The 19,860-nt window shown below is 42.3% G+C and overlaps 1 protein-coding gene across 4 annotated transcripts; it reads right to left on the reverse strand.

Moving 5' to 3' along the window:
• Positions 1 to 5,964: 5,964 nt before the first annotated feature.
• LOC133928701 (cytosolic endo-beta-N-acetylglucosaminidase 1-like) lies at positions 5,965 to 11,279 on the reverse strand. Of its 4 annotated transcripts, none has more exons than XM_062375149.1 (11): positions 10,681 to 11,268; positions 10,418 to 10,555; positions 10,089 to 10,198; positions 9,877 to 9,988; positions 9,683 to 9,790; positions 8,940 to 9,052; positions 8,784 to 8,865; positions 8,149 to 8,214; positions 7,858 to 7,907; positions 6,998 to 7,133; positions 5,965 to 6,716 (listed from the first exon to the last, which is right to left on the reverse strand). In XM_062375149.1, the coding sequence occupies exons 1-11, from the start codon at positions 11,149 to 11,151 to the stop codon at positions 5,976 to 5,978; spliced, it is 2,127 nt and encodes a 708-aa protein (XP_062231133.1). In that variant the 5' UTR covers positions 11,152 to 11,268; the 3' UTR covers positions 5,965 to 5,975. The 4 variants fall into 4 exon arrangements, with proteins under 4 accessions (XP_062231133.1, XP_062231134.1, XP_062231131.1 ...); XM_062375150.1 differs by having other exon boundaries at positions 6,998 to 7,112; positions 8,149 to 8,229; XM_062375147.1 differs by having other exon boundaries at positions 8,149 to 8,229; positions 10,681 to 11,267.
• Positions 11,280 to 19,860: the final 8,581 nt, after the last annotated feature.

Raw genomic sequence — 19,860 nt, forward strand, 5'->3', positions numbered from 1 at the left:
CATAATCTATCTTCGGGTCAAATCTTGTGATTTTTGAGTTTGTCTAATTTTCTCATCTAGTATTATATTCGTGTCACCGCGTTTAACTAGAAATAGTTCAGTTAGATAATTCGATAACCATGTTTAGGTTATAATTATAGTATATTTGCATATGTTAACTTAACTCAAGTGTAAGTTTAAATCCTTATGTTAATTAAAGAATAGTTTTTATAATAAACTAAAAAAATTAATCTTTTAATTAAATGTCTAGAAGTAGATTGTCATTTCATGTTCAGGTTATAGATTAATCTTGGTTTAATTAATGTAGTAAGATTAACTAGTGTAGCTGATAAATGAATAAATACATGTCATTAGAATTTAATAGAATAATTTAACGTTAGTAATTAAATATTGATTACCCTTTTAATAACTAATTGATTAGATTAATGTAGTAAATTAACCTAGTTAGTTAATTACATAAAGGTTTTTACCATAGAAATAAAATATAGCTTAATTAACGTGGCAATTAAGCAACACTAAGTAATTTAGATTAATTACTATAACCTTAGTTTAGTGTTATAGCTTAGGTTAATTAATCCGACACTTAAGCACATATAATTGCCTAGAGGTATATTTACGCATACATGTATACATGCTCACATACCTATAGACGTAAGTATCGCACATACGTTGATGTCGATACACGTGCACTTACATGTAGAAACCATAAAGCAGTTAGGCTAACAAATGCTCACATAGTCATAAATGACTTGCTTAAACTTTTCCTTACGTTCATAAAACAATTAGGCTAACAACTTAATATAGCTTCACTAGATAACCTAGCTATGTCAGTTTCACTTAGCTTAGTGTTGTTGTTTGTCTTTCCGCTAGGTTAGCTTCCGTCATTTTTCCTATCGTTCTTCTTTCACTTTGGTGTTCCTTTGGTTTTATTCTGGTGTTCTTTTGCTTAGTCGTTGTCCACTTTTCATCCTTAATCAGCGTAGGCTCGAAGTCAAGGATCTAAGCAAGAACACGAGGAAGGAACTGAAGGCAAGACCCAATGATGAAGAACTTAGAAAACTCAATCGACAATACCAATCATGAATTGACCTTATTGAAGGCAAGTCCTATCTCCTTGATCATATTGAACCTATGTTTTCAGATAATTCACATGATCAAACTAAAACTGGATTTATTATCATATGTTATGTATTGAGCTTTTCTAAACTACTTGTAATAGTTAAATCCTATCAAATACATGCCATGCCTTGATTATCATCATCTAGAGTACATATCACCCTAGGATTACCTATCATTATCTATATTAACATTGGATGACGCGTTATTACCTAGCATGCTTAGGATTGAATACGTCTCCCAAGAGACGTCGCCTTGAAATGCATCTCTTCTGAGATAACGTTCACCGTTTGTCAAAATTAATTCATGTGCCATGAATCCTTGATGGTTGTGAATTCCGTGATGGTTGTAAAATCCTTGATATCATATGGGAAATGAAGGGGGGTGTGTAAAACGGGTGAAAACTATTTTGGTGGGGGTAGGTAGAGTAGTACTCTGGTAGAGGATGCTATTGGGGGCTTAAGTTACCTTTGTGGTATTCATTGTCGGAATATACCTGTCCTGGCTGCTTAAGGACTGAGTCATTTCGTCGCCATGCTTAAGCCACCTCAGTGCAACCATCCGTCCTATATGGGCATGACTTGACTTTTTTATCACTGGACTGGGTTGGGCATCATACTAGGAGGCTGAGAGCAACAAGTAGTCAAGTGACTATCTGGCCCTCTGTTTGAATGTGCAAAGATCGACAAGTGCTTAAAAATGAAACATGGCATTCAGTACAAGACTTCTAGTACTTGGTGGTAAATCTCGTAGCAAAGCTCAGCAGGAAAGGTGATTGAAGTGTCTCGGTATGATTCGCTCCTCTGTTTGCAATGGAAAGATGATTGGAGGCTGAGCATATCGCGTGTGTATAGTGTACAACCTCTACATAGTGTAAACCTATTTGAATAACTGTGTCCATGGTCATGGACATGCGAATGTAGAACCTTTTTGAGTAGATTTCAGGTGCGTATGTCTTGATGAGTAAGTGTGTGGACTAGATGTCCATATGATATGGTTACTAGCTCAATCCGTCAGGAGCTGTGTGGTACTAGAGGTACACCAGAGATGATGAAAGGGACTGCGGAGCGAGGTGTAGCCCCTCACAGGATAAAAAACACCCATATATAACTTGTTACTATTTTTTGGATTTAAAACTATTTCAAAAGCTTTGTTACCAATTTACCTTTGTATCAAAAGGTTAACAATAGAAAATATGACTGGATACATACATAAAACCTACTTTACACTTAAAACTATACCATAAAGCCTTATTCTTGATTCGTTTATTATGCATATATCAACCCCTTAAAGTAGTATAGGATTTGTTGAGTACATTCCATACTCAGTCTTGCCGCTTTCAGATTGTTGAGATGGAGATCAACCTCAACCGTGACGAAGTTAAAGAGAAGAAGTTTAAGGTCATGCTCGCAGCCGAGTTGTCTGTGGCATTGGATTGTTCTGCTTGTTTTGCTCTACTTTATTGTAGGCGTTTCTGCCTGGCTAGTCTGTTGTGGATCCTTATCCACAAGACCATCTTTTGCCCCTTCCATGTATTTATTTTATTTATTTTATTCAAAGTATGTATTTGATTTATTCTGTTGAATTATGTGTGTACCAGCTACTTGATCCAGGGACTAATACAGGAGGCACAGGGGAACCCGAGGTCGAGGTCCTGACAGGGTGATAGCATAAGCACAAAACAATGCTGCATGTCTTGGCACCCCCACTTGCTGCAAGCAAGCCACTGGAAGTAGCATTGCAAAGTTCTCAAGGTTGCATTGCAACCTCAAACACCGTCTTTAGAAGTGTAGGAATTCCCCATCATGTTTCTTATCTGCATGCTCACTAGCAGAATGGATGCGCTGATTGTAAGCATCGCCACATTTTGAGGTTGGCTTAGCCTTGTTTGCTCATGCCTCCATGCCTCTAAAAATTTGAGATGAAGTGTTTTCTTCTGCTGCCTATCTCATTAATTGGTTACCATCAAGAATTCTCAATTTTGAGTCTCCTATGGAGCGTTTATTTGATCATAAACCCAACTATTCGTTTCTTCATGTTTTTAGGTGTGCCTGTTGGTCAAATCTACGTCTTTATAACACGAGAAAACTCTAATTTTGGTCCATGAGATGTGCCTTCCTTGGATATAGTAGCCTCCATAAAGGATACAAATGTCTTGATATCAATACATGCCGAGTTTATATTTCAAGAAATGTTATCTTTGATGAAACTATCTTTCCCTTTGCACATATTTATCCAAATGCAGGCACTCAACTTCAGTCGGAAATCCTTCTTCTTCATCCAACTTCGCTAAATTCCAGTCAAACTGGGGAACGTACAGTAGATACTAACAGTGCTAACGGAATTATTGAGCATGTCCCTGGACAGGTCGCTGAACAGGTTGATCAAGAAGAAAATATTGGAGAAGAACCAGAGGGGGTTTTGATTTGATGCAACCACTAGGCATGGATCACAGAGCCGCAGGGGATCCCGACGGCACTGATCCCAGGTGAGTTTCTCTTGCTCCCGCGTTGTCCTTGTCTGCTGGACGGTCTGTGTCTGCGCGTGATCAACATCGAAGTCAACGTCGCCAGCAGCCGTTTCAGGAATTATTGCAGTGGTCAGTTTCCTCATCATTTGACGCTACGCAACAACACTCTAGTACGGCTTGGGAGTCAGTAACAAGTGTTGTTGCAGATATCTGTGGCCCTAGTAACGAAATTTCTCCTCCTTGTTGAAATCCAAGCATAATTATTCGAGAACCAGTTGTGTCACGGCTTGTTGCTCATTCTTGGAATAATATTGTTAAACCAGCAACCTTTATTGATAGTATAATACGGTATGAATTTTTTAGTGCCACAGGGGAACCTCAGCATTTATAGGAAGCAATGAGTGATAACAAATGGAAGCAGGTTATGGATGAAGAATATACTCCCCTGATGAAAAATAAAACTTGGCACTTAGTTCTAGCAAAGGGGACTAGCAATATTGTAGATTGTAAATGGGTCTACAAAGTAAAAAGGAAAGTTGATGCGACAATAGATAGGTACAAGGAACGCCTAGTGGCAAAAGGTTTTAAACATCGGTATGGTATTGATTATGATGACACTTTTAGTGTTGTTGTGAAAGCTGCCATCATTCGAATTGTATTGTCTATTGCAATCTCTAGAGAATGGTGTCTTCAGCAGTTTGATATTAAGAATGGGTTTCTTCACGGTGTTCTTGAGGAGGAAGTATATATGAGGCAACTACCTGAGTCTGAGAATTCTTCTTGGTTTGAATATGTCTACAAACTTCATAAAGCATTATATGGCTTGAAACAGGCACGTAGAGCATGGTACTCTAGGCTCAGTACAAAATTACAAAAACTTGGTTTTAGTGCTTCTAAGACAGATACATCGTTATTTATTTATAACAAAAATGGAGTTATCATATGTTTACTAATCTATGTGGATGACATAGTTGTAGCAATCTCTTTTGATAGTGCAGTTGAAGCTCTCCTTAGAGATCTGAAGCATAAGTTTGCTTTGAAAGACCTAGTGATCTGCATTATTTTTTGGATATAGAAGTGAAAAAAGCTGAAAATGCTATTATTCTCTCTCAAGAAAAATATGCATCCGAATTGCTAAGTTGAGCTGGAATATTGAAACATTGTAAACCAGTAACTACTCCCCTTTCAACTTCAAAGAAACTCTCAATAGTTCGAGGTGAGCCCTTGAGCAATGAATACTTGACAAGGTACAGAAGTATTGTTGGTTCTTTACAATATTTAACGTTAATTAATCTAGATATTACTTTTTCTGTTAATAAGGCCTGTCAGTTTCTTCATGCACCAACATCTTTACACTGGACATCAATAAAAAGAATCTTGCGATATGTTTCTTAAACTATGGCTTTTGGGACTTAAAATCGATAAGTCTCCTTCTATTTTGGTGAGTGCATTTTCTGATACAAACTGGACAGGATGTCCAAATGATATATGATCTACATGAGGGTTTGCTGTATATTTGAGATCAAATCTTGTATCTTGGAATGCTCGCAAACAAGCTACAATATCCAGATCTAGCACTGAACCAGAATACAAGTCCCTTGCTAATGCTATAGCTGAAATTATCTGGGTGCAAACTATTCTTGAAGAACTTGGTGTGACTCAATCAAGGTCAGCATGTCTTTTGTGTGATAATTTAAGAGTAACTTATTTGTCTGCTAATCTAGTGTTTTACGCTTGAATAAAATATATTAAAGTTGATTATCATTTGTGAGAGAACGAGTAGCAGACACGTGTCTAGATATTCGGTTTATATCTTCTGAAGATCAAATTACAGATGACTTTACTAAAGCCCTCATTGTTCGGAAGTTAGAAAGTTTCAAACACAATCTTAACTTATACAAGTTATGATTGAGGAGTGTTGGAAAGTAGGACTGTACATGTGATATGACAGGATCACTGAGATTCTCAAGGATCGGTTAGGATCTGATTTGTTTAGTAAATAGAGATAGAATCTTGTGTTTGTTTTGTTTAGAATCTTGGAGTAGGATTGTATCTCTTATTTGAGTTGATCTCGGCGATCTTCTAGCGCAATCTGTAATGCCACACAGGAGGCTCTTCCCCACCTATATTAACACGGAGACACTGCCCGAAAGGGTGACAACGTTTCCATATCTTCCAATCGTTGCCATATTTTGTGTTTTCCCAACGTTAAGATAAATACACAAGACAATGCTGAAGAAATTGGACCACAGCAGTTTCTATATAAACGCGCTTTATTTATTATTTTGTCCTTTTATTTTCATATGGGTAGCACAAAATATTCTGTGGGTGTTACTGTATACGTATGAAAGAATAATTGAAGGAAGCGCACACAAGAATTAAATGAACGTTACAACTCAGAAGGAACTGGAATTAAAAAAAACTTTGGACATTCCTCGAGTTTTTGCCAACTTCCATCATGTGCACATGCTTGAATGATAAATTTCACACTGGTGACTTCGCTTGAGACCTCTAGATTCGATACATAGAATGCATCGACACTAGCAACTCCAAGATGACTTCGGGATGCCTTCACGTTTGAATCTGCTGTTAAATTCTCAACATAGATGTTGTACTTCCTGAATGATGGTTGATCAGTGGTCTTCAGCTTCCAGCTGATTTTCAGACTCACAAGTTTAGATGTGTTAGAACTGCTTGACCACGAGATGTACTCGCCTTTAGTTATCCATGATTCTGCTGGAGGGAACTCTGTATTTGCATCAGTCTTTCGAATACTCATGTGGCCTAGGGACGCACGATAAGGTGATGATCCATCTGTATTTGCTTCTGAGATCCTATCCTCTGGTTCTGGACTGATTTTGCCAACTATTTTCAATGTACAAACAATGTTAATTCCAGCTAATGTGTAGCCGGCACTGGACTGAACAGTAGCTTTGTAAAGGACCCAATCTTGGTTATCTGGACCATGCGGCTCTGCCTTATCAGCTTTAACATACGAACCATACTTGTGATTTTGTATCTTTCTGGTGAATGTTGTTATGTCCTCTGCAACAAGAATTGAAGTACCTTCCTTCTTTCTAGATGCCAAGTCCAGGGACAAGCCTACAGCAGAGTTTGCATCGGCTCTTACCTGAATCAAACACCAGAAAGGAATGCAGCATCACAAGGCTGAAATAAACAAGCTCCGTTGAGGAGAAAGAGAACATGTAGTGCCGTTGTGTACACATTTCTCCAAAAGGATTCAGGGACTGTGTCAACGGTGGTAGCAATAACCAATAATATGCTTTATGTAATTCAGGAAGTGAACATTTCATAGAATCTTGTTTAATCAGTTTTATATTCCAAGGAATTAGATGATTAGTTAGAAGACAGTTAAGGTAACGTAATAAATGTAAATAATTTTTTTCTCACCGAATAAAATAGATGAATAGATTCATCTTCCATGACAAGTCCTCCATTAAAAAGCTGCTCTGATAAAATAATGTTCTGCTGGACACTTCCTTTGATTGTCAAACAATACCCTCCGCTGTATGGTTCATCCATGAAACTATGAAGCAACCAGCAAATATTATGTTATAAATTGGAAAATATTTTAAGAAACAGATTATTAATTTGGAAAATAATGTAAGAAAATATTATGAAATGTACAAGGAAGATAAATGTTGCATGCTCTGATGAAATTGACAGCCAATTCGCTTGTCCGGTAAATGAAAATTAGATACTACTGTATAGGCAGTATGATTGGCACAAATGGAGAACATAAAACCATGGTTGATGAACTGTAGTGCTGCTTTGATGTTGTATAGTGTGAAGTATTATGTTACATAGAGAATGATATAAAATTTGTTCACAGTTGCTAAGTTATTCATGACATGACCCAAAAAGCTTTTAAATTTGCATATAATAGTAACTAAGCTGACGGGAAAAAAAATCCCCTGTTTTGGCCTGGATTTGTGGTAGTGCACAGTTTAAAAAATGTATTCCAACACTTTTTAGGGGTCATATTCTCTCTTGTTTAGTGTTTTTTTACTGATATGCTAATTTGTATCATCTTAAAAGCGAGATGAGTTTTCATTTACACAATAAAACCTTCAAGAGATTACTAAATGCAAGTGCAAGTAGATGACAAGTCAAATATTGGTTATCAAATTAATTTAAATCAGACACCTCCCTTTTCATCTTAGTTTAAGAAATAAGAAATGGAAATTATATACAAGAATTCCATAAACACATAATTAACAAAAATTCACCTAAAGTCAAAACGAACTTACTCCATAAAGGCTTGCAGTTGAACTTGATCTCCGGTGTATTTAAGCATAGGCTGAAAAAACGAGGGACATCATCACAGGGAAGTTCAGGATAGCTTGATACATGTCAACTCTCATGACTAAGAAGCCAACTTTAAGGAACAGAACTGACAATGACACTGTCCACATTTAGCATTACAATTGTGAACATATCAATATACCATATTACCGAAGTTCCGATGCCAGTGTGTATATTATTATATACAACGATATGTGGAAGACATGGCTCAACAGAACATGTTGACAGCATGCTACCTGAAAACTTTGGCAAGAAATATTGTTCCATGGATCACTGGAGACTTGCAACCCTTCAACGGACACCTGATAACCATGACCCTAAGGGAAGTCAAAAGTTTAGAATCCGTCAATATTACAACAAGGAAGAAAAAGGAGAGACCAAATGTTGACGTTTGGCAGAGAAACTGCACAATCTAGATAGATGATGTGCAGGAAAAAAAGCATAGGCCAATCAACTCAGATGCTTTTGACTAGTTATGCATCAAATATGGTGTTTCCAATCATAGCATGTGTTAAAAATCGTTGCAGTTTGCGAGCAGCCTAGATAGACTTCTGACAGTATAAAACTTACAGAATGTCGGACCTTAAAACGTGGTAAACTTACATAAATGTCAGATACATGCTGCTGAACATGAATAGTGAGTATGAGCACCTGAGTGCACCTAGTAGAATATGGCATGTATTAAATATGTTATTCATGTTCACAAGTTGGTATTGAGCACCAGCATTTATGAGTTCAGGGGTTTGCAACCAACTGCTGCATCACATATCATGCCAAAGGTGAAGCATTCTCATTCCCAGATTCTCAGTACATACATGTACTGACTCCCACACCCGCTATGACAAGTAATTCATATAATTAGTACCAGTACCTGATCAAAATCTGAGTAGAACGGTAACTGTTTTGGATAGCTCCGAAGAATACCCCATGATTTTTCAACATGGCCCCACCAACTGCACTATTGCTAAGTAAATACTTTGCAAAAAGAGCATATAAATATAGCAGAAGGATGTCAACAGCACATTACCGATTTTGTGCACTCTGAAAGTCAGGTGGTTGCTTAGTTTCATATACCCATCCAGGAGCAAATATGGCAGTCGAGACATCAACTTTTTTAAGTAGATCAAGGGCAATATTTGTCTAGCATTAAATCGGAAGTTGAGAATGTTGAATGCAATGCATTTACATAAAAGCAACGTAGTCAAGACTCATAATGCATGGTTTACTACTTTACATTTACTCAATTGTATACACTGAATTGTGCCAAAAACAAAACGATGTGTGTGCGATACTTTGTAATCATCTGACTGTTGTAGAATCAGCATGTTTTCAACTAAAATATGAAAAAATAAAGTGATTAAGTAAAATATTTGAGATCCTGTGCAAAATAGGAAGTAAGCCATAAATCGGAAGTTGAGAATGTTGAATGCAATGCATTTAAATAAAAGCAAAGTAGTCAAGACTCATAATGCATGGTTTACTACTTTACATTTACTCAATTGCATACACTGAATTGTGCCAAAAACAAAACGATGTGTGTGTGATACTTTTGTAATCATCTGACTGTTGTACAATCAGCATGTTTTCAACTAAAATATTTGAGATCCTGTGCATGCATCTAGTATTCTAGTTAACACTAAATTCTGTGAGAAAATTGTACAGTTACACTCAAATGCTGCCAAATCAAGTAATTAGTTAACGATACAAAAATTTCTTAATGGTAATAATGGACCATCAAAGCTGGATAAAAGCAAAGATCATTAAACATACAGTCCATTGACCACCACCAAAAGTATTTCGTCCGAAAACATCAATACCCATGTATATGTCATATTTCCTGTTTCCAGCAACTGCAACTGAATCTTGGGGGAAGTTTTTCTGCAATTGTCATGTCAATTTCATCAGGCCATCATTCAAGACTCTAAGTGGGCTCGCAAGGGAGCAAAGTAAGAAGAGAAGGTTACCTTCCAAGTATAGTTGGCAAATAACCCGTCACAAAAATCAAAGAATGGCTTATTATATTTGTTGAGTTTATTCTGCCAGTCTAGCTCACCATTCACAGTGATTGCATCATACCTGCAGAGCCAAGTAAAAGCCGACAAGAATCATAAACAAGCTTTACAACTACAACTGATCATGTTTGCTTTTACAAGACAGTAGGAGATATAAACACTACCATATGACTAATGATCCAGGAACGGCAGCATGCATTGTCTTCGTTAGATGATTAACAAACTCTTTCAGATTATCGATGAACTGAACTTCAAGTTTAACTTCAATATTAATCTGCAAGATGATCCATTATCAGCAAGAGGCATATGTTCGAGAACGACAACAAGAATCAAATTAAAAATATATATAATCCAGCACTCCAATTTAGCCACAAAATGACAACATTTCACTCCCTCTACCTACTACAACTTTCTTACAAGAATGCCATCATTGCTGTTACAAAGCATAGAACTTTTAGAGCCTAAAATCACAGGATATCATGAGAGGGATTACCAGCCAACCATCGAAGCCCAAGGTAGCAGCCAGCTCTGTGAGCCTCTCAGCATACATCTGCGCAGAAGCCTCGGTCGCGAGCATCTCCCTGCAAACCTCCGCGCCTTTATCCCACTCCGTGATGAACGTCCCCAAAACCTTCACACACAAACACCAAAATGAAACGTTTGCAAGCCCAGTCAAGCAAATCTGAGAACCAAGCAACCAAACTAGGACGAACTAGAAGTCAAGAAGTTAAGACCAATACAGGCAAAGAAAATAACCTTGACGCCATGTAGGTGGGCGGCGTTGGTCCAGCACGGCGGCGGGAGGGTGACAAGGCAGTGGGAGAAGTAGACGAAGACGTCGACGAGGTGCCAGTGCCAGAGCGCGTAGGCAGCCGGGTTGTCCCCGCCCTGCGGCTCCGCGTCGTCGCGGTACCCACCCTGCATGTCGTGGCACACCAGGACGCGCCGGCGAGCCGGGAGCGGCTCCCCAGGCCCAGGGACGGAGGCGCGGTTGAAGGGGAGGTGGAAGTTGGCCGCGGCGGAGAGGTAGGAGCGCGAGGCGAGCGTGGCGAGGTCCGTGATGGGGTAGGAGATGGGCGGCGCCGGCATGGAGGCGTCGAAGGGCGGCTCCCACGGCCGGCGGTCGTCTTCGGCGGCAGCAGCGGCATCAGGGGCCGCAGAAGAGGGGCGCATGGCGCGGAGGCCGCGGAGGAGGCAGCGGAGGCGGCGGCGGGGCGAGAAGGGCATGCGCCGGCTTGACCAGCCGTTGACGCGAGAGGTTTGAGATAGAGCTGGGACTTGCCGTACGGTGCCGGCACGGCCCGGTACCGTCGTGCCTTGTGCACCATTGTGCCATATTCATTAGTCACGATTGACCTATTATATCGTGCAAACATAGTTCTCTGTATATTATTTATTGTTGTGTTTTAAGTACGGTCATGCTCTATATTATTAAATAATATTTACATTTTTATTTTTTTATCTTATACTCATGTCCCTCGTATTTATACATCTCTTATACTCTATATCGTCTGATAATATTTACATATTTATTTTTTATCATCTCACATTTGTATCTCTCATATTTACACATTTATCTTTTACCATCTCTTATCAAATAAATAGAAACTTAGTATCCCACACTTTATATTAGAAAAGTTAGAGGATAAATATGAGAAAATAATCCTGCAGATTGTGCCATATCTTTTTACAGGTACGGCTCAAACCATCGTATCGTCCCAATACATCTATCGTGCTAAGGTCTAGACACAGTACGACTCTCGCGTTCATATCATACCAGTTTGACTCAAAATATTTTATATTGAGCTGTGCTTTGGACCATACCAAAACAAGCAGCCGTGGACAGCTCAAAAAATTGGATGGCCTAATACCTAAGTACTGCACGGTCCGATCTAACTTAAATACTACGAACATAAATGGGTTGGATCGATCCGACACGATTCGTGGGTCGTGATAGATCTTAATATGAGACCCGATGGATGACTGGGCTCGGCAAAAGAAATGGGTCGTGATTAGACTAGCCCGGCACGAAGAAGGCCGCAGGCACGCTCCGCGCCGCTCCTATCTCACATGTCACGTGTCACCGTCTCACCGGCTGCACGCGCGGGCCCTCCACTGCTGTCTCCTCATAGTGCTGCTTTAATTTGTGGTGCGCTCAATCAGCTCGTGGCTTTGTTTTGTGAATTCGTGGGCCCACCCTATGGAATTTGTGCACTCCCACGAGGCTACGTAGTACTGGCTCATCCTCATCTATATAATTGGGTTCTCATCCTCTATGTAAAAATCTAAAAATAGATAATATATATAAATGTATTTATCGAAATAAATAATATATAAATATATTTATAATTTTAGCATCCGTATTCGATACCTTATTTACTGAAAAACGATTTTTGGTACACCATACCTTGAAAATACGCGGACCCAGCCATATTTTGGCACACTGTAAACCATATTCGACATACCGTGTATCGAATATCAACCGTATTCAGCACATAGTGTGGCGAATATGCATATTCAGCACACCATATGCCAAATATGATACTCGTGTGTTGTGATTTCATGTAATTGTCAATTTTAAACAAAATTTGTAATTATTTGCTAATTTAAATGTACATTTCAAAATTCTTAAGCCACAATGCATGTAGTCTCTAAGACAGTAGGCAGTCTTAACACTTAGGTATGTTTGAATATGCACTGTTGGGGATGATCTCCCGCCCCTCCCCCCCCCCTCGGAGGGTACCTCAAAGTCTACTGGAAAGATCGCGTGCTTGCCATTGCAACTTCGTTTCAGAGACTTCATCCACAGGTCGCGAAGATCACGAAGCCCCATCGGTCGAAGGGTGTAGGCGCGCCCGTATCCTCGATCTCTCATGCCGGCGAAGACGAGGGCGACCTTTGACCAGAGGGCGAAGTCCGTGCCTGCGGTCCTGAGTGATCGCGGCGGGCGAAGATACAAGCTGACCTTCGCTTGGGGGCTGAAGGCCATCTGACGGACGTCCGAATGGAGAAGGCTTCGGTACATCTCCGGAGATAAAGATCACTGCGGGACAGTGGGACCGTTTTTGGTCATTCGGGGCAGGGTTGTAATTATGTAATTATGCTCACTTGTACCATAATGCCCCCGGATATTCCGAGAATGTAGCAAGTAAAGGGGTAGGATTTGTAAACTGCGCCTGTAGTGGTCGAGTACGGGCTATAAATAGGGCCACACTGTACCCGGAAGAGACATCGAAAAAACTGTTCCACCTCTAACACGTGTCATTCCGAGGACCATTCGGTATTCCTATAACCGAAGGTCCACCTTGTCTGGGACCTTGGTCCCAACACTTGGCGCTGTCCGCGGGGATCGAACACTTCGACGCCATGCCACCCAAGAAGAAATTGAAGCCAGCCGGAACAGTGGAAGCATTGCCGAAACCTTCAGCCGCAGCTGGGCCTTCGGCCGAAAGACCCCCTTCGGCCATGCCAGGATCAAATAATGCTTTGGCCAGTGGAGCTTCGGGTGAACGAGAGCAATGCTGCGGAGTTGAAGTAGCACCACAAGGACCTAATGATGGCCGCCACGGCGAAACAGTCCGGGTTAATGCAGAGCCGATGCGGGTCATGGAACCAATTGATTGCGCACACTTCGAGCCTCCGGCGAAAGAGTGCGAGATGAAGAATGGGAAGACCTTGATGACTTCATAGAGTATGAAAACGAAGATGAAACAAATGAAGAAAGAACAGCCAGGCAAGAAGCCAAAGAGTTGGAAAGGCAGATAGCTCAGAAGAAGCGCATGTTAGATGGCCTAGCAGCAAGTCGAAAAGCCACAGAATATCGTAGACGGGCAGATGAAGCTAGGAAAACATTAGAAAAAATCCAAGAGGAAATCGATATGCTACACCAGGCGGAAGGCATGTTTCGCCAGGTGACGCCGCCGGGAGACATGGGACGAACTTCGCAGGACCTTCGGCGGAGGTCATCCACGGGAGACCCGGAGTCCCCGCTGGCCATGGATCTGCAAAACCAGCCGCGGCCACCAGGGTTCAAGATGCCCAGAGTGGTTATGTTTGACGGAGAGTCAGACCCAATGGAATTTGTAATGAGCTTCGAAGCGGCTGTGGAGTCTGCCGGAGGGGATGGTACAACACTAGCGAAAGCCTTCGTATTGTGCCATAAAAGGGATAGCAAGATCCTGGTACTCCACGTTATCCCCGAGATCCATATACTCATGGGAGCAATTGCATAATGCACTGTAAAACAATTTCCAGGGAAATCGCGCAGATAAAATTACCGCTACCGACCTCTTCGCACTGAAGCAGCAACCAACAGAAACCTTGCAGAGCTACATGCGCTGCTTCATGCACATACGTTGTCAAGCGAAGGGGCTGAGTGAAGATACAATCATCGATGCGGCGATACAGGGCATCAGAGGAGGGCTATTAGCAGGAAAGCTCACGAGAAAAAGACCTGGAAGCGTACAAGAGCTGCTTAACAAGATGGAAGAATACTCAAGATCTGAGCTCGATCATCTTCGAAGGAAAAATGAAATAGCAGCCTCCAAAATAAAACCACACACATGCATCAGCCAGAGAGGCAGGCAATAGCAATCCTAGAGACAGATTGCACCATCCAAGGAGACCCAAAGTTTCTGACTATTTAAGGCAAAAAAGAAGTCAATCAAATTAACTCCAGCCTGTTCGAAGTCGCTCAAGTGGCAAGCGAAGCTCACAGTGCGGCTAATCGAGGAGGCCGAGCCGATAAAGGAAGAGGCCGTGGAGGCCGAGGAGGACGAGTTCCACAGGACCCAACAACGTTTTACTGCGAGCTGCATGGTGAAGGAGCCGGCCACAGGACCAAACAGTGCCCATAGGTTGTGGCTATGAAAGAGAGCTTGGCGAAGCAATCTCTTGACCACGCAAGGACCATACACCATGCAGCAAGTTTTGGGAGAAGCGAAGCGTGGCAAAACCACAATCAGAACAAGGCGTTTGCAAACCAGTGGCGACCGATTCCTGCACCGCAGTATACACCTGCAGCCTCAGCTTAGTTGGATCAAACGAGACAAATGAATCTCCAGGGGGAGCTACCTCCGCCACCACCAAGGCCTGCGATCGAACCACCAGAGAGCTGTAAGTTCGTGAACACGATAAATCGTGGATACAATGTGGTGTTGGCCATCTCAGGGGGATCTAACCAGCAGTCAGTATCTAAGAGACAGCGGAAAGAATACGTGCGAAGGGTCAACCACGTCGGAGTGGGACCAACGTACATTCATTCAAGGTGGTCAAATGTTCCCATTACATTCTTGCAAGAGGACATGAGGGTCTTAAACTACCCACACACAGATGCCTTCGTTATCACAACAAACATCTCGGAAAATGAAGTGCACAGGATCTTAATAGATGGAGGAAGCTCAGCGGATATCATCTTCGCTGATGCTTTCGACAAAATGGGCCTACGTTGAAGCGACTTGAAGCAAGCTGGATCACCATTGCTAGGCTTCGGCGGAAATACAATCAACACTCTGGGAAAGATAACAATCCCAGTGTCGTTTGGCGAAGGGACGAATTTCCGCACGGAAGATATTACCTTCGATATGGTCGATATTGATTACCCATACAATGCGATATTTGGTAGGGGTGTCCTGAATACATTTGGAGCAATACCGCACCACGCGTACTTGTGCATGAAGATGCCTAGTATTGAAGGCATCATAACGGTATTGGGAGACCAGCGAGTGGCCAGACGAATCGAAGTGGGAATAACTCCAGGAAGACAAAATGTCCACATGGTGATAGAACCTTCGACAAATCAGGAGGAAAGTTACATCCAGTCAAAGATAAACAAAGCAGCGAAGGCTGCATCAGAAGGAGCAACCAGAATAGTGTAGTTACATCAAGAAAAACCAGATAAAAAAGTCACCATAGGAGCGGAGGCCCTGGCGGAGGACCAACAACAACTTATAATGTTCCTCTGCAGTAATGACGATGTCTTCGCTTGGTCCCCGAAGGACCTGCAAGGAGTAAGTTAGGAAATCATTCAGCACAGCTTAAATGTGGATCCCAATGCAAAGCCAAGGAAGCAAAAGCTTAGAAAAGCTTCAAGCGAAAGAGAAGAAGCAGCGAAGGCTGAAGTGAAAAAGTTGCTCGATACCAGAGTCATACGTGAAGTATTGCACTCAGAGTGGCTAGCTAACCCAGTGTTAGTCAAGAAAAGCAATGGAAAATGGAGAATGTGCGTCGACTTCATAGACTTGAACAAGGCTTGTCCGAAGGATGACTTCCCATTGCCTAGAATTGATTAGCTGGTAGACTCCGCGGCTGGTTGCAAGATGTTAAGCTTCCTAGATGCATACTCAGGGTACCACCAGGTCTGGATGGCGAGGAAGATGAGGACAAGACAAGTTTCAGAACTCCTTCGGCATATACTGCTGTGTGAGGATGCCCTTCGGCCTCCGAAATGCTGGCGCAACCTTCACCAGGTTGGTGCAAACAGTACTAAGTTCACAGCTAGGGTGAAATGTCCTAGCTTATGTTGATGACATAGTGGTCAAGAGTGCCAGAAGGAGCCAACATCTCGAAGACTTGCGTGAAACCTTCGGAAGCTTGCGAAAGGCAGGGCTAAGATTGAACCCAGAAAAATTCGTCTTCGGAGTACAATCCGGAAGGCTACTAGGGTTCTTGGTGTCGAAGAGAGGCATCGAAGTGGAACCCCAAAAGATACAGGCGATAATAGATATAAAACCCCCACAAAACATAAATCAAGCTCAATGCTTGGCAGGGAGGTTGGTGGCATTAAACAAGTTCATTGCAAAATCTGCAGAGCGAAGTCTACCTTTCTTCAAAGTATTAAAAAGCTCCGACCCATTCAGATGGGATGTGGAGCAGCAAGAAGCCTTCGATGAATTGAAAAGCTACCTGACGAAGCTCACAGCACTGTCCAGCCCTGATCCAGGTGCGAATTTGTTATTATACATAGCGGCATCCCCTTCGGCAGTCAGAGCTGTACTTGTGCAGGAAAGACTTGAAGACAACAAATTACGCCAGTTCCCAATATATTATGTATCAGAAGCTCTGGCAGGCCCGAAGAAGATGTACACAGAACTGGAAAAAGTAGCATATGCACAGTGATGGCATCCTGCAAGCTTCGCCATTACTTCACATCTCACAAGATTACAGTACCAACTTCCTTGCCCCTCTGCGACATGTTTGAGAACAAAGAAGCCATTGGAAGAATAGCAAAGTGGGCCGTGGAGGTCGCTCCATTCATGGTTGTTTTTGTGGCAAGAACATCGTTAAAATCGCAAGCATTGGCAGACTTCGTGGCGGAATGGACTCCGCTAACCGAAGCCTCGGAAGAAGAACCGTCAGAACTGGTCTGGACCGCATATTGCGACGGAGCTTGAGGAGCTACAGGAGCAGGCGTTGCGGCGATATTATCCTCACCTTCAGGCGCAAAGCTGAGATATGCCGCCAGATTAGAGTTTCGCTCTACAAACAATACAGCGGAGTACGAAGCGGTCCTCCTCGAACTTTGCAAGGCAAAGGTTTTGGGCGCCCGAAGGGTGCTAACTAAAACAGACTCAAAGGTTATAGCAAGCCAAATTGACAAGACATTCCAAGCAAAAGACCCAGAGCTGGTTAAGTACAGAGCAGCAGTGTGAAGAATGGAAAAAATACTTCCTAGGATTTACAGTCAAGAGTATATCGAGAAATGATAACTTTGAAGCAGATGAGCTAGCAAAAGCTGCTTCACAAAACCTGCCTATGCCATTAGATGTTTTCTACCAAAAGCTGAGTGAACCAGCTGCTGAGGACACTTCGAAGCTATCATGTCCCGTCGCGATGATCGAAAACGAAGATTGGTGCTCTCCAATATTGGCCTATCTTCGTGGTCAAGGCAACCTCGAGGACTATGTCGAAGCATAGCGTATGGCCCAGAGAGCTAGAAACTACAAAATTGTGGGAAACAATTTGTACAAGACCGGAGTCTGTGCACTATTTTTGCGATGCATATCCCAGAAAGAAGGACAGAACCTACTAAAAGAAATTCACAGCAGGCTGTGTGGTTCCCATATGGGTGCATGGGCTTTAGTCAGAAAAGTATATAAACAGGGCTTCTATTGGTTGACGGTGGTAAATGATGCAGATCACATGGTCCGAAGTTGTCAACAGTGTCAGTTCTAGGCGAAGGGGTCAAACAGACCTTCGACGAAGACACAGCTAATTCCACCGGTTTGGCTGCTAAGACGGTGGGGAATTGACATTATTGGCCAGCTGCCGCCCGCTCCAGGAAATTTGCGATATGCCGTTGTTGCGGTCGAATACTTCTCCAAATGGGTGGAGGCCATGCCACTCGTAAGCATAACATCAAGAAATATACAGAAATTCTTGTGGCAGAGTATCGTATGCCGCTTTGGAGTCCCGAGCGAAGTAACAATAGACAATGGCATTCAATTTGATAGTGCTGGCTTCAGGGATTTTTGCAATGGTCTGGGGATCAAAGTGATTTTTGCATCGGTATACCACCCACAGTATAATGGGGCCATCGAGAGAGCGAATAGCATCGTCTTCGCTGGTGTCGCGAAGCGTCTGCAGGGACTACCAAAAGGGAAATGGGTCAAAGAATTGCCTAAAGTATTATGGTCATTAAGAACAACGGTTGCAAAACCAACCGGTTTCACGCCCTTTCGCCTCCTCTTCGGCGAAGAGGCAATGACCCCAGAGGAATGTAAAACCAAATCATTTAGGGTCAGAAACGAACCAGAGCAAGGCGAAGAGTCTTCGTCAAAGGATGCCCTCAAGGAAGTGAGATTGCAAGCCACTGAAAATCTGGGCAGGTATCAACAGGAGACAAAAAAATGGAGAGACAGGAATATATCCGAAAAAAACTTCATCCCCGGAGATTTGGTGCTGCGAAGATTCGGCAATACAACATCAGTGGGAAAACTACAGAGCAAATGGGATGGTCCTTCCTTAGTCAAAAGGTCGTTAAGACCCGGCTCATATCATTTGGCCATTATGGAAGGTGAGGAGCTTCCACACACTTGGAATGCAGACAATCTTTGCAGGTTCTACGCTTGACAGCGATGGCAACCAAGACAAAGGCTCTTGTGTAATTTTTCTTTACGCAATTTTCTTTTCATGTAATCAAATTGTAAGGGAACTGCACCCTTTTCCTCACAGGGGGACCCCTTCGTTATGGGGTGAGGTTTTTAACGAGGTAGGAACCCTTGTAAACATATTGATATAGTAGAAGTACCCCCAGAAAATACTGCTTATTTCGAGTATTAGTAACTCATCATCGAAGTGCGCCAACCTAAGAGCGGGATGGCGCACCAATCGACGAGTGAAGGGCCGCAAGTGGACGACGCGAAATGAGGTGCGAAGTGTCAATGAAAGAAGACGTACACTTTCGATCTTAGCAAAAACAAACCTTTGGAAAAGAAGCCAAAGTGTCGTTCGACCTAAGAAAAGGGTGATGCACTTTGAGCAAAAGTCGGGGGCTAAGAGTGCCTGCCCCCGCACCGAAGGAAAAATAAACCTTCAAAAGAGAAGCTGAAGTGTCGTTCGACCTAAGAAAAGGGCAACACACTTCGAGCAAATGTCAGGGGCTAAAAGTGCTTGCCCCCGCACCAAAGGAAAAACAAACCTTCGGAAGAGAAGGTGAAGTATCATTCGACCTAAGAAAAGGCGACGCACTTCGAGCCAACATTGGGGGCTAAGAGTGCCTGCCCCCGCACCGATAGAAAAACAAACCTTCGGAAGAGAAGCCGAAGTGTCGTTCGACCTAAGAAAAGGTGACGAACTTCGAGCCAATATCAGGGGCTAAGAGTGCCTGCCCCCGCACCAAAGGAAAAAAGAAAACTAAAATGACTAACTTAAAAGCATCCGATCAACAACATAAATTTCTATCAGCCGAAGTTACCTCCAACCAAAAATCGGGAGGGG

The sequence above is a fragment of the Phragmites australis genome, chromosome 9 (assembly GCF_958298935.1).
Source record: "Phragmites australis chromosome 9, lpPhrAust1.1, whole genome shotgun sequence".
Classification (NCBI taxonomy): domain Eukaryota; kingdom Viridiplantae; phylum Streptophyta; class Magnoliopsida; order Poales; family Poaceae; genus Phragmites; species Phragmites australis.

Excerpts from the sequence above, each read along its gene's own strand:
- LOC133928701 (XM_062375147.1), bottom strand. The coding sequence starts at position 11,151 with ATGCCCTTCTCGCCCCGCCGCCGCCTCCGCTGCCTCCTCCGCGGCCTC. Across the intron at positions 10,199-10,417 it reads TGGGCTTCGATGGTTGGCTG|ATTAATATTGAAGTTAAACT; the intron begins GTAATCCCTCTC and ends ATCATCTTGCAG. Across the intron at positions 8,230-8,783 it reads TCTACTCAGATTTTGATCAG|GGTCATGGTTATCAGGTGTC; the intron begins GTACTGGTACTA and ends GACTTCCCTTAG.